Source organism: Solea solea, chromosome 12 (genome assembly GCF_958295425.1).
Source record: "Solea solea chromosome 12, fSolSol10.1, whole genome shotgun sequence".
Classification (NCBI taxonomy): domain Eukaryota; kingdom Metazoa; phylum Chordata; class Actinopteri; order Pleuronectiformes; family Soleidae; genus Solea; species Solea solea.
The window spans coordinates 5219939-5234542 of NC_081145.1; the positions used below are offsets into that span (position 1 = coordinate 5219939).

Sequence of the window (14604 nt, forward strand, 5' to 3'; positions counted from 1 at the left end):
AAACGTGAGTCATCGTCACACAGCAGCAGCACGACATGACAGTGAACACCTGCACAATGAGACACTGTTCCCCACATATTCATTCATTCATTCATTCATTCACAAAGTGTGACCAAGTTCACTCAGATCACACTGACCACACAGTCCACAGATGACTCCATACCACGTTTTCACGTCAACACTGATCACAGTCTGATTAAACCAGTGTTCTAAGATTTGAAAGATGGCAAAAGTGTCGTGACATAAATCACAGAATGAATCAGAGTATGTACTTATTTGCAGACATTATCTGTAACCTCTGTAAATGAGTCAATTAAAACCTCATTTTATGCAAAACTTTTACATATTAAATGTTATCTACACACTTTATATCAGTCTGATCTTATTTTTAGTTCTAACACAGCGGATGTGTGTGTGTCCAGGTATTACTGATGTTATGGGGACCTAAACCTGTTCATTATGGGGACTTGTCTTCCTTGTGAGGACAAAAAGCAAATCCCCAAGGTTAGGTCGAGGTTAGGTCGAGGTTAGGGTAAGGTTAGGGTAAGGTTAGGGTTAGGCCAGTAGTAATTGTGGTTAAGGTGAGAGTAAGTCTCCAGGAAATGAATGTAAGTCAATGCAATGTCCCCTCAAGTCATGAATGTCGAACGTGTGTGTGTGTGTACGTCACTTCCTGGTGTTCCTTCTGAATAATAACTGGTGTCAGCTGGTGAGGACACTGGAGAGCCTTGATCACACACACGCACACACACTCACTCACACACACACACACATCCACGGGGGAAGATGCAGCTTGTTTTCGACGTCTTGCTTTTTAAAAACAATCACTGAAGTCAAACTAACTAGTTTGTGGAAACTGGTCTTTTTATTGCAGCCACGTGAGCCGTTAATTGTTAAGTTACTCTTCCTTTGATTCACCAGTTCACCTGCCTCTCCACTTAAACTGGAACTTTGCCTGGTGTCTGGTTTTCTCTACACAGCTCCCCCTACAGTTTCGGAATACAAATTGTTTTGACACTACCGTAAACATCCATCCTTCCATTGTATCTTCTCAACCGTGCCAAAAGAGGGTTGTGGGTCACTGGAGCCGAGCCAGCTGACAGAGGGTGAGCAGCAAGGTACACCCTGGCCCCGCCCACAATATAACTCACTAAATATGCATTTGCTGCATTTTATTTACATTTTACAGTCTCATGCTGACTCATATCAACTTGGTGTTGATGGCAGAAGAATCACTGGTGGTGGAACCTGGACAATCCTGCTCTCAGTCTGCGTCCATGCACTAATGAATCTCACGTTGCTCTTTGTGCTCGGCGTGTTCCCACAGCAGCTCCACTAACCAGGCAACAGCTGGAAGCTGTTAGGCCGACATGCCGTGAGAAACTAGCTGCTCTGTGATTTCAGTCTGTGTGTGTGTGTGTGTGTGTGTGTGTGTGTGTGTGTGTGACCTTGCTTTATATTCTTAATGAAATACTCCATCATCTCAGAAGTCTAACACACACCACACCCTCTGCTCTCTCTCTCTCTCTCTCTCTCTCTCTCTCTCTCTGTTGATTATATGCTGTTATTAGGTTCTCAGTGCAGGTTAATCTAAGTTAAATAATAACAGGAGTCAGGATCAGTGTAATAAAGAAAACACTTTTACATTTATTTACACTCAGTAATAATCAGATCAAAGCGATGAATAGAACACGTTTCATATTTAACACGTCTCATGCTCTCATGCTCTCATGCTCTCATCATGTTTTCTTACATAAAGCAGAGGCAGCTGATCTGTGTGTGGACTTTTACATGAGAACCACAGTGTGATGCTGCCCTCTAGTGTCCAACATGGGGAAGCTGATACCTCCTTAATGTCACATAATGTGAGTCACTCTGTATCTTATATTATATAATGTTATAGTAATTATATTATTATTGCACTCACTTTAATACCATTAACATTGGTTATTGCACTTTTATTTATTTTATTTAAATTGGACTGGCATTGACCAAATATTTGTAAAGTATGTGCTTTTATTTAAATTATTTTATTCCTTGTTAATAGGAAAGCACTGGAAATAAATTAAATAATAATTATTAATGTAGTAAAAAAATGAATGTTATTAATGTGGTTTAGATGGAGACATTTATTTCAACATTACATAAGACAACCTTGAAGAGAAGTTTAACATGTGAACTTTATTACATCAAGCAAATAATAATAAATCAGGAGTGTACAAACTGTTCATATCAACAACAACGACTAAGTTTACAAAAGGACAGTTGAGTCTATTGTTTGTGAACATTCAAAAATATACAGTATTTAAGAGTGAGTGACTTTCACAGATTAAACTCCACTTGTTCCACTAAAGGTCCAGTGGTTTCATCTGGATCCTGAACAGAAGAGAGAGAGAGAATAAATCAAATGTGTGATAATCCAGACTGAATATTGTACATTTTCTATGATTTATTGCAACTATGATGGATTTGCCTTTAACCACTGACAACAGATATCTGATTTGTTTTATATAAAACAATTTCCCAATCTCTAGGATGAATAAAATATTTCTATTCTGTTCTATTCTATAAACCTTTCACATTTATATTCTTGTTATTGTTACTAGTGGTTTCTTGGAAGTCGGGAATATAGTCATACCTGTGCGAGGCGGCTGTAGGGCTGAGTGTGAGCGTTGCTATAGCGATGCAGGCCACTCCAGGACAGGAAGAGAATGTACAGCGATGACAGGAAACACTGTATGCTAAATGCTATAGAGCTGCCTTTAGCGACGTATGAGCCGACGCGCTGGTGAGTGACAGGAAGAGAAGAAGAGCAATGACAACAGAGGTGATGCTGAGACATGATGCATACAGACAATAAACCTTCCTAACTGTTACACACTGGACCAAAGAAAAGCAGAGTTACCTGCTGGTTAGTGTTGAGTGCGACAGGTTGTATGGAGGTGAGACTGTTGGCCAGGAGAGCAGAGAATCCAAACAGCAGAGTGAAGACGTTCAGAACCATCAGGACCATGATCTGATTTTCACAGATGCAAAATTAAGTGAGGTAGATTAACGCAGATTAACGCAGATTAACAAAGTAAGTACATAGGAAGGTTGTTAAGTGATACGATTGTTTACTTTTAATTTGTTAGGTCTTCTTTGCACCTCCATTGCCAGACACGCAGCAACCACGTACTGCAACACACACACACAATCATCACTTCATTTTTGATTCACATCTGCCCGACAAACATCTGCATTTGACCGGACTCACAAACAGGCTTGACCACACTGGTGTTGTCATGGCGACAGAGCAGTTGTAGCTCACACAGGCATGGGTGACCGTGGTTAGAATGCAGGCTACAGCAGTGACAAGTTGAACCACCTGAAGAAGAAGAAGAAGAAGAAGAAGAAGAGAGTGAAGGAGACAGACTGGGGATACAAAGCTGATTAATATGGAAACCTGTCTCACCCCAGTGATTAACAGTCTGGTGTTCACCACGGTGGAGAACCAGCGATGGATCCTGGCACTGGTCAAATCCTGGTGACTGGTGATCTGAGTCTGTGGGCGGGCTGAAGGTAAATCGTTAAAAAACACATGGTACAGTCCTTCCTGAAACATGTTCTGCCTCATCTGTTGTGGAAGAGAAATAAAAGGAGTTTTCAGCAAAGAAAACCAAAGTTGACAAAAAAAAAGTCAATCATTCATATTCCACACTTACCTTTCCTAAATCCAGTCACCAAGCCGTCACTCATAACAACAGAGAGAGTTCACTGTCATGTCGCTGGAATAAGAAAAACATTTAAAGTGAAACAGAGTCTTTTCTCACTGCCGCTGTCACTCACACAGAGTTCAAAGTTCACCTGACTTCCCTGATAGTGACTGGTTAAAGTTCACTCTTGAGGAAATGTAAGTTAAAGGGTGTGAGAGGTCACATCGTGTTCATCGCTCCCTGCGCAGAGGCTGTGGTGGTCTGGGGTGGTTTTACACCTCCACCACGTTGGCAGGAAAAGCTCATGAACAGTTCACTGTGCTCTTTAAATCCACAGAGATTGACAGAGTATTCCTGACCCTCAACCTTCCTGGCCCGCTGTGTTTGTGTCAGCTGCAGTAACCGCACATCTTCAACTGTCTAATAAACACTCCCTCATCCCACTTACCTATCACAATAAAAGCATGTCAAATAAGCATGATATTAAAGCTATAGTTTAAATGTGTTCATTTATTTGATTTATTTTAATTTGCTCTAATATTAATTTGTCTTTGCACCAAATGTCTCATATTGTGTCGTCTTTACCTGACAGATAAATGCAGCTTTTTCCACACACATTATGTTCTGTATATACTGTTCCGCCTGTCTAAAAGCCCTCTTTTATACACTTTCACCTGTAAGTCCACTTTTATAGACTTTGTAAGTCTCTGTGTTATTTTCACTTCTTTCTGCTTAGTATTGTTGTGTTATTTTTGCACTGAACAGGGTTGCACTTAAAATGTCCGTTGCACAGTGTATCATTTCCTTGTTTTGTGCCTTTTTTTCTTTTTGTTGATTGAAACTTTTTGGCTGCATGGAGCTCAAGGACTGTGCTTTTTCATTTACAATCGAGTTGTCTGCAGGTGCTGTTGAAGAATCACGTCAAACAGACGGGGAAAGCAGAACTTTAGAACAAAATAATGAAAATGTGGTTAAAAAGAAAGCCTTTATTTCTATAAAACACCTTCACAAGTTTATAACAGGGTTTTATTTGATCCACTTCTTAGCATCTCAGACCTTCAGCATCACAACTGGTTAGTGTTTTATTGTCATGTTTGAAGAAACTACCGTCAGGTCATTTTGCTCATGCTCCACACGAGAGTGCCTGAAGTTCTGAGTTGTGTATTCATGTCCTCACTTGTCTACACTGAGACACAGATTATTGACAGATTACTCAGAAGCAGTAAGAAAGAAGTCATAAAGCGGATTATCCCCTGACACAGTGATGGATGGGGTTTGTGTTTCCATAAAGCTGAACTGAAACTTGCGCAGCAACACTACTACTGTCATATGATGTGCTGCGGATAAAAAGCCAAACATTTTTACATTAGACTGAAGCGCTTTGTATATTTTATTTTGTGCTTTTCATTTTTTAGGTGAATATTAACAATAAAATCACCAATGACAAATGTTATTACTACTCTAAACGAACAGGTGTAACTCGTCAAAACTCCTTTATCAGTGTTGATTTCAATATAAATCCAATTCATCACAAACAAACACACTACAATATACAAACACAACAGATTTTATTTAAAAACAAGGTTAATGCAAATGGAATAAAAGGCAAAACACATTCAAATGATAGAGCTAAAGGTTAAAAAGTAATTTTCAATTGGCAGAAATTGAAAACAATACAATTACACACATTTTATGAATTGTTTTTCATTCACCCCAGAATGAGCCTTAAATATTAATACTAATAATAATTATAACATGTTTACACATTAGAATGTACACATTAAACATCTTTTGAGTTTCGATGCTAACTGAAGGGAAGGTTGAGGTGAGGGATATTCAGCTGCAGCAGGAAACGTCACCAATAACTGTTCGATTTTACAAGAAAGAGTTTGCAAACTCTCTGATCTTCTAAATACACTTCACACCCATTCTCTTTTTCCCGGCAGTGTCTCTGTGTCGTCGTCCTCCTCTGTGCCTCCCGTGTACAGCTCAGCCAAACTCCGGAAGACTGGCCCCCACTGGTTGAGGCTCCCGTAGTCCTGCTGCTCCTCGTCCGAGTCTGAGGAGACGATGGAACTGAGAGAGCTGCACAGAGAGCCCAGGCCTTCAAAGTCAAACACCAGCAGGGAGTCATAGGGAGGAGCGGAGGAGTCCGAGTCTGCAGCACACAGGTTCTGCAGGACACACCGAGGACATGTCTTCAAACACTGATGCAAATACCACACGTCATAGAAACACACTGTCGTTTCAGCATCACTCACACTGTCAATGAATTTGCTAATTTCCTCGTTCGGCTGGAGTTGCAGACAGTAGCCCGGGCGGCTCTGGACTGAAGGGAGGACGTCAGTGACCTCAGGACACTTGTGCAGCCTCCTCTGAAGTTCACTCAGGTCATAATCCTGAACACATTTTTACTTTGACAAGTTAAATAAACGAGCGTCTTCCCTGTTGATCGTCTGTTCCGCCCCAACAATCAGACACTTCACCTGTGTCTGATTGTCCCTGTGTGTAGTTAGTCTATTATATAGTCTATTTAAATATAAATATAGTCTATTTTGTTTGTTCCTGTAGTTTTTCCATGTGTTTCCCAGTCTTGTTACTTTTGTTTCCGCTCCCTGTGTCTCATGGTTTTTCTGTTCGGTTTTGTTTCATTAAAGGGGACATATTATGCAAAATCAACTTTTTAACCATTTTAATACTTATATTTGGGACTCTGGAGGCCCTACCAGTCGCCAAAGTGTGGAAAAAGAATACTCCGTCATGTTTTCGTGGTCCCCCTTAGTGTAAGTATAGGCGATAAAACACTCGATGTTGAATTCCCTGCGCTTATGACGGCAGCATGCACATTTCACCGCGAATGTTACCGCCCCACCAGTAAGTTTACTTGGAGAGCTCCACCTTAGCTCCACCTTGTCCCTGCGAGAGTGCAGGCGAGGGAGGAAGAGCGGTATTATGTCAACGCGGAGGGACAAGTGTGCTGTTCGTGGCTGCACAGTGGAGCACAGTGTTTTACACAAACTTCCAGCCTCAGAGGATTTTATATATGAAGCTAATGTTCCGGATAAAGTCAGCAAACGTGTGTTTGTGTGTTCGCACCACTTCACATCAGACTGCGGCCAGCGGTCGCAGTATTTAGTCAGCGAACGTATTTCACTGACGTACAAACACACACATTGTTAAGAAAAGGTCACATAGAGCTCATAACTGACCATTCTGACATTAATAATTGTCAGAATGGTCAAATAATTAAAGATATTTGTTCAGTATGTCCTCCATGACCAGAGCACGGACTCAGTCTGATACAGTCACATACAGCATACTGGCGATCAGCAGTGGCGATCAGTGGTGCTGTCCCTAAGTGTTTTTAACTGATTTACAGTTCGGCAGTGTTCGGCTCGATCCTTATGTAGGACGTCTCTTCCTGTGACTGCACTCTCGCTGTTTTCTGCGCACGCTGCCATGTTGATATTGTCAGAGAACTAGTGGAGGGAGGGGGAGACGAGAAGCAGCTGAGCGAGTGAGCGCTGTAAAAAGGACAAATCAGAAACCCCCTGGAAGAAGTGTGTGTGTGTTTGCCTGTGTCTCATTTGCATATAAAGGGACCATGCACGAAAACCGAGCGTTCTGAAAGGGGCGGGTTTAGCAGGATTATTGAAATGCTATGATGCTTCATCCTTATGGTATTTTGACCAAAGCACATCACTGACATGTTCATTAGGACACCAGGGAACTATTTTAATGGGGGAAATAAGGTATAATATGTCCCCTTTAAAGCCTCATTATTAGTTTTTTGTAACCTGTGTTTGTTATTTTTGTTACTCTTTATCTCATTTATTAATAAGATAACATAAGATAATCCTTTATTTGTCTCACAACAGGTAAAATTAAAAAAACAGTATCCTCACACAGGAGTGTTGAAACACCATAGGCAAAACAAAAATGTGCCCCGAGGCCCCGAGCTGGAGGTCCCCAAGAACAGCTGATTATGGAAGGGCCTGTTTACAAAATAGCACTGTTTAATTTTTAACCATAGACATGTTGCTTCACTGTTTGTGTACACAAAACACCATGAGGAGCGCTGTCGTTGACGGGTGCTGCTGATGTAAACAGTATAAATCATGTCCTGATGTGTTCACAGATGACATTTGAGATACACAAGCTTCTGTGTGCACAATTGCATTTGTATGTGTTTAAAACGGGGGGAAAGACTGTAATATCAAACTGGAAAACTGTTCTAACCAAGTCTCCTCTCTTTCCCTTTACCTGATCTTCTTCACCTCCTCCCTCTTCGTCATAATAGAAGATGTTGTCTCTGGGAAAATCTTGCACACGAGGAACCCGCTTCTCTGAGCTGCTCCTTCTCCTTCTTTTCAGCAGCAGCAGCAGCAGCAGGAGCAACACTGTGGTCAACAGGAACAGTAAGAGTAAGTAAGTAAGTGAAGAAACAAACATGAATAAGAAAAATGTGCATGTACATACACAGAAGAAGAAAAATGGCTCCCAGCACTGAGGTTGTGAGAGAAGAAGCATGCATGAGAGGAGCAGAGAGTGAGGTGAAGCAGCTCCAGGCGGCTCCTTCACACTGGCACACCTCCACGCTGAGGGTGCTGTCTTGGTAGAGTGAGCCAGCGTCATAGATCCTCATGAGCACGCTGTAGTCCCCGGGGGAAAGTTCCCGTTTGGGAGCCAGAGCTGCCACGCTGCCTGAAACACAGCAGTAACAATCACATGACGCATACAAGCAAGCCCTGCTCATGCACGGCACATATCAGGGGGGGGTTCACTTGCTCGTGGAGTTGATGCTGACAGTCCAGTTGATCTTGTGCTCTCCCAGAAGCTCCACAGTAAACGGTCCAGCGTGACCTGATCCGTCCAGGTCCACGATATCCAGCAGAGCCGGAGAAGAATCCTTGTTGCACATGTTAGCCGTTCTCTGCTGGACCACGGGGAGATGGTCATTCACGTCCAGTAAAGTCACGAGCAGAGTTCCTGTCCCTGTAGCTGGGACAGTATCTGGAAAACATTCAGTAGGTTTATTGTTCAGTAAGAGTCAAGTGTACATACTGTAAATGTCTATATATATATATATATATATATATATATATATATATACATATATGTATAAATATATATATATATATATATACATATATGTATATATATATATATACATGTGTATATATATATATGTATATATATATATATATATATACAAAAATACAAAGCTACCATTGTCAAAAGCCAAAATGAGGACGGTGTATCTGTCGTCTCTGACAACATGTGACTCTCTGTCCAAGCTGCTTTTGACTGTGACTAATCCTGAGTCTGGATCGATGCTCAGCCACCTGGCAGTGTCATTGTTCAGTTTATATCTGGAGAAGTGAGACAGAAAAACAACAATAATAATAACAGTCATAGTCACCTGTGTTTTTATAAACCAGCACCTTACGTTGTTACAGTTTGATCCACTGAGTCCTGCTCATAGCTATTAGAATCTTATTATCTTCTTCAATCACTGTTTCACTCCATGTCAGGGTTTAAGAGAAACAGTCCTGCTGTTGTTCAAGTACAAGAGGAGGACACACTCAATTGTTGACACTGTAGCCTGTAGGATCTGTTATTTTAACACTGTATACATATTTTTCTGGTTGTGTCCCAATAAAGAAATTGATAAATAATGATATATGGTCATAATAATCCAAATCCAATGGTGGCCTAAATCCTCTCCACATGCCACATGAGGAAAAGAGGGAGAGCACAGAGAATGGATGAAAATGTAAAATGGATGAAACAGTAAAATGAATAAAGAAATGAAATGTGGACTTTGAAGACACAGAGCCGGAGCCAGAGGGGGGTTATAAGGGGGCTCATTTGCATTTGGCTTCCTCTCTTTTAGCTTCACAGTACAGCACATTATGTGACTACAGGACGGTTTGTGCTATTCTACTGAAAGACAGCGGAGGAAATCACAAAAAGTCAGATTGAGTGGTCAAAACTGTCGACAAAGATAATAACATACATAAAAGTGTCGTCATGTAAAGAAAAGTAAATACTGCAGTGACCTGACGCTCTGTTGTTTGCCTGTGTCCTGGTCCTCGGCTCTGACCTCGGCCACAGAACGTCCTACTTCCGCGTCCTCAGATATGCTGACACGAGTCTCTGCCGGACTGAAGACAGGAGGTTCGTTGCGGTCTTCCACTGTCACGGTGACTGTTGCTGTCGAGGTGGACACAGACGCCGTGTACGGCGCCTCGTTGGTCACCGTCACCAGCAGAGTAAAGATGGCCGTGCTCTCAAAATCCAGCTCCTTGAAGGCGGAGGAGAGAAAGGAAATAACATAATAAATAATAATCAAGCACAAAGCCATGAATATTGATCAATAACAGTGACCCGCGTGTTCTGACCTGGACCGTCATGATGACGCCTTCCATTTTATCGGAGCCCGTGCTGATATTGAAGTCTCCGCCCTCGTTGCCTTTGATGATTGAATATATGGTGTTGGCGTGTGGAGTTCCGAGCTCATCCTTGTCGGTGACCTTTAACCTTATTACCTCCACTCCGACCTTATTTTCAGGGACTGATGTGGAAACCTGGAGACAAATGAAGTTCCTTTTATGATCGTTTCCATATGATAAATGTAGAATGTGGGACTTTTTGAACTTACAGACGTGATGGTGAACTGTGGAGCGTTGTCGTTGCTGTCAGAAACGCTAATGACGGCCGTGCAGGTGTCTGTTAGCCCCTCCCCCTCCATATCAGCAGCCTCAATGATCAGTTTGAACTCTGGGTGAGTCTAAGTGGGGGGGGGGGGGGGGGGGGGTCAGCTCATCATCATCATCATCATCATCATCAGCAGCACAATACAGACACAAGATGACTTTAAATGAGGCGAAATCCAGGTAAATATGAAATAAGCTGAATGTCACAGTATAACAGTTGGATTTCTTTTTTCTTTCTGTTTTCTTCACCTTGAGGTTTTTAGTTGTCTGTGTCTGGTTTTCTGTTCCTTGTTTCCGGTTTTATTTTGAAGTGTTTTCTGTGTGTGTACCTCGGCCCCGCCCCTAATGTGTCTCACCTGTGTGTAGCCCTTGTTAGAAAATGTGGGCATCGAATAAGTTACTGATTAAGTTATGAGAAGGAAAAGAGTGTTTATGGAGCTGTTAATTGTTGAAGAGTTTTAAGAAAAACGAGAAGTTTAATTGTGTACATGTGCAGTGTGTATGTTAATCAGTTAAAAGTGTGAGTGAAGTGTGTCTGAGCCAAGTCCGTTATTTCAAAGGAAAGCATATTGAATGTGGCATTGTGGGTAATATGGTAGTATAAGTTTAATAAAAAAGGTAAACCCTCTTGGTATCTACCCTGTAAAAAAATACAAACCCAAACACCTTGTACATGTGTTTAATGATCCCTGCCTCCCCAGTGTCTGTAGTAGTTCATGTGTGTTATTAATTGATTACTAAATCAATCATCCACTGTTTTCTAAAGAATTAAAACCAGTTTCTGGGATTTTTTCAGTGTCTTAAATGTGAATATCATCTAGATTTCTTTGCTCCATAGAAGTGAGAAATCATTAAAAACTGAATCATTTTGGTTTGTGGACAAAACAAGGCATTCAAGAACATCGTCATTTCCAGGTTTTGACAAACAACGATTACTCGATTAATTGAGAAGATAATCGATTTGTTTGTGTAGCAGGAGAGCGGTCTCCTCTCCTGATAGTGGTCTCCTCTCCTGATAGTGAGCCCTTTGATTTTCCACCAATCGCCACCAGAGGGCACATTATAAAGGGAGGTGGCATTGACCTTGGCTCCCTTGTGCTTGGCGTGAAACTCCCCCGGTGGCATTGTCGCTTCCTTTGGCTCCTTTAGCTCCTCTCGCCACATTTGTTTCAGGTCAGTCTGCTTCAGTTCAGTTTGTGTTTCTACTCGCTGTGCTTCAAGGTTTTTTGTTAGTTTGTTTAATTAAAGATTTGTTTTGGTAGTTTTTGCAACCTGTTTTTTTTTTTTATTTACTTTGTGACACTATATAAACAAAAAAGGCATACATTAAGTTATTACTCTGCAAATGCCTTCAGCCACCACTTCTTTGTTGTTTTAATTTGCAATTTATATTTTTCAGTCTTTGTTTTTAGAGGCAACCAGAAAATACAGGAAATAACATGAGAACAAAATGGTTTTCTACAGACAGTAGTCAGTTTTTAATGAACGTTTTATGTGAAAACTGTCTTGAATTTTGAAATCATTATTGTAAGAACGTCAGTCTCACATATTAACAAGCTTCGACTAAGTCAAACATGTACAACATGATTATGTAAGGTCTTGAATAAAGCAGGTGTAACATTTTCCACATGAAATAGTTGGTAAACAGAGACAGAAAGTCCCACTTTTGTCTGTATTTTTTGGTATTTTATTACTGCATACATCTTTTCAGTTCACGATCAAACATGACAAGTGATGGTATTTGTAAGAACTTTCATCAGGTCCTTGGTCTTAGACACAGTCCATGATACAAAATCATCCCTTTCTTATCTCCCAGTATATGACAGAGTCATCTGAAGTGATAGATGGTGTCAGAAAGAAGAAGAAGAAGAGCCGTGTTTCTTACCTCTCTGTCCAGTCCACCTGCTGCCACACTGATGCTTCCACTCACTGGGTTTATACTAAACATGTGTCCCTGAGGCGTCTGAGACAATATCCGGTACCTTATAACTGCGTTATCTGTCAGTGGGTCGTCTTTATCCTCTGCTGTTACCGTCACCACAGAATCATCTGTTGACGAGACAAAAGTGGCTTGAAATGCACATATTACTGAGGAGTGACATAAAGATTAAAGGACCAGTGCAGCTTTTTAACCCTCTCACCTACTGTGGCGCTTTCACTCACGCTGCCGTAGAAAAGGCTCCGAGTGAACTGTGGAGGATTGTCATTCTGGTCGATGACGTTAATGATGAGCTCCATGGGCTCCTCGGCTTTATACCTCTCATTCATCGCGTGGGCCCACAGCTATAATACACAGCATACTGGATGTTATGATAACAGTAGTGGATGGTGTCATATTGTACGTTTAAATGAAAGATTAAAGGTCCAGTGTGCAAGAAGCTGTGAACTCTGGGTAATGATATGGACTAAATTGAAGTGGTTGTCTTGCAGTGGAGAGAGCAGTCACAGACGAGACTGAACCATTCACTGAGATCAGAGGGGCGACAGGAAAGGCTCTCCTTACACTTTTGGATACAGACAAACTACAAACAAAGATACAATTATACTTACTAAAATAATTGTATTATTTTATCTTTTAATGTTTATGGCAATGATGACAATAATTATGATGATGATGCTCTTTGGGTAAATGGTCTGTACTCAAAAAGCACTTTTCTACTCTTGAAGACTGCTACACTACAGTTTTGCCATGGGGGTTAAGTGTCTTGCCCAAGCACACTAGTGACTAGGGGTTGCTGGGAATCAAACCCACAACCTTCAATTTGTAATTGTCCTGACTTTCATAGCAGCACAAGATGGAGAAAGATGACAGCTTGTATAAAGCAAGACCCTTGCTGAAGTACAGAGTTCTCAAACTGGCATTTGTCTATTGTCTATTTGTCTATTCTAAGCCTGGTAATGTACTTATGGATACATACTGTACTTGTGGGTATTATACTCCTGTGTCTATACCTTCCTAAATGTTACACACTGGACCTTTAAACGTTCAGCTCACAATGTATTTCTCTGTCTTCTCCCTGTCAAGTGGCTGGGTCAGGTACAGCACCCCAGATCGCCGATCTATGGTAAAAACACCTTCAGGAGGCTGATCAACACCCGATCCACTGATCTTGTATGTTATCGCCACCTTGTCCTCGTTGCTCGATTTAATCTGAAGCACAGTAATGAAGACAAATCAGTCAAGAGGCGGAAACGTCAAAAACATTGGATTAAGCAACTGTGGCTGCTGCATTTACCTTCACCATATATTTTGGATATGGACCCCTGTCATTTTCAGGGAAGTTAATAGGTGGAATAACCCACTCCCTCTTCATCCGCTTCAGAACGGCAGACACGTGTGGAAACTCAATGGTGGAGGGTTGATGGAGGCCCAGGTGTGAGTGGAGCTTCTTGAAAAGCAGGACATCAAGTCAGATATTTACTTTTAATCCAATTAAGCAAGTTTAAAATCATACAATTGTGTTTAAATGTACCTTGTTTGTTGGGGTTTTGTTTTCAGAGCAGTTGTTATTGTCGATCGCTGCTGCAGCCAGAACAGCCAAACACTGAGGACCAGACATTATCATGTGATAACATGATATTAATTATCAAGCAATGAATGAATATTCCCAAGTGTATGCAGGAGAAAATAACATACCTCTGTATTCAATTATTTAATGACTCACCCAGATATACACAAATGAAAGTATAATTGTTTTTATCGTCAATTCAGAAGACTAAACCTGAAAAACGACTACATTCCTCACTTTTCTGACTATAAAGGAATAGAAATCTTGGTAGAAAAGAAACAAAAACAAAAAAAGTGAACATTAAAAAGCATTTCATTGTCAAACACTCACCTGTACATGACACAGCAACAAAGCAGTCCTTACAATCATGCTGTTCCTCAACTGATCCTTAAAGATCTTTTCCAAACTGGATCGGCTGCTTTGTTCCAAGTTCTTATAATTAGATCTTCTTCTTTAACTGTTTTTTTACCTGAACAGTTCCTTGACCATTTGAATCAATTATTCCTTTCACGGACTCATGTGCTCCCAAGTATTAATTCTTCAAACTGCCTGTGGCAACGGTTATCGTGTGTGTCCTCCACTTCTGATGTCAGGTAGGTGCTTGATCTTATCACTGTGAGCTTAGTAAAAACAAAGTGGCTACGAGGTAAACGCTCACACACTGAAAACATGCAGGTGTGT

General features: G+C 41.1%; 2 protein-coding genes across 2 annotated transcripts; both read right to left on the minus strand.

Annotated features, from left to right (window-relative positions):
* Positions 1-2169: 2169 nt before the first annotated feature.
* Positions 2170-4030, minus strand: si:dkey-30c15.13 (uncharacterized protein LOC558731 homolog). Its single transcript, XM_058646035.1, has 7 exons — positions 3705-4030; positions 3455-3616; positions 3257-3367; positions 3121-3177; positions 2906-3016; positions 2639-2785; positions 2170-2376 (listed from the first exon to the last, which is right to left on the minus strand). The coding sequence occupies exons 2-7, from the start codon at positions 3614-3616 to the stop codon at positions 2323-2325; spliced, it is 642 nt and encodes a 213-aa protein (XP_058502018.1). The 5' UTR covers positions 3705-4030; the 3' UTR covers positions 2170-2322.
* Positions 4031-5273: 1243 nt separating this feature from the next.
* On the minus strand, positions 5274-14543 carry LOC131469432 (B-cadherin-like). The gene is made up of 15 exons (XM_058644348.1): positions 14254-14543; positions 13888-13959; positions 13651-13803; positions 13410-13565; positions 12556-12697; positions 12300-12463; positions 10360-10488; positions 10100-10285; positions 9758-10002; positions 8925-9067; positions 8480-8708; positions 8175-8395; positions 7959-8095; positions 5957-6094; positions 5274-5869 (listed from the first exon to the last, which is right to left on the minus strand). The coding sequence occupies exons 1-15, from the start codon at positions 14290-14292 to the stop codon at positions 5615-5617; spliced, it is 2409 nt and encodes an 802-aa protein (XP_058500331.1). The 5' UTR covers positions 14293-14543; the 3' UTR covers positions 5274-5614.
* Positions 14544-14604: the final 61 nt, after the last annotated feature.

Coding starts and splice junctions, on each gene's coding strand:
- si:dkey-30c15.13 (XM_058646035.1), bottom strand. CDS start 3,616: ATGAGGCAGAACATGTTTCAGGAAGGACTGTACCATGTGTTTTTTAAC. Junction 3,368..3,454: donor CCAGACTGTTAATCACTGGG/GTGAGACAGGTT, acceptor CTTCTTCTTCAG/GTGGTTCAACTTGTCACTGC. Junction 3,178..3,256: donor CAGTGTGGTCAAGCCTGTTT/GTGAGTCCGGTC, acceptor TGTGTGTTGCAG/TACGTGGTTGCTGCGTGTCT.
- LOC131469432 (XM_058644348.1), bottom strand. CDS start 14,292: ATGATTGTAAGGACTGCTTTGTTGCTGTGTCATGTACAG. Junction 10,286..10,359: donor CACAGTTCACCATCACGTCT/GTAAGTTCAAAA, acceptor ATTTGTCTCCAG/GTTTCCACATCAGTCCCTGA. Junction 8,096..8,174: donor AGCCATTTTTCTTCTTCTGT/GTATGTACATGC, acceptor TGTTGACCACAG/TGTTGCTCCTGCTGCTGCTG.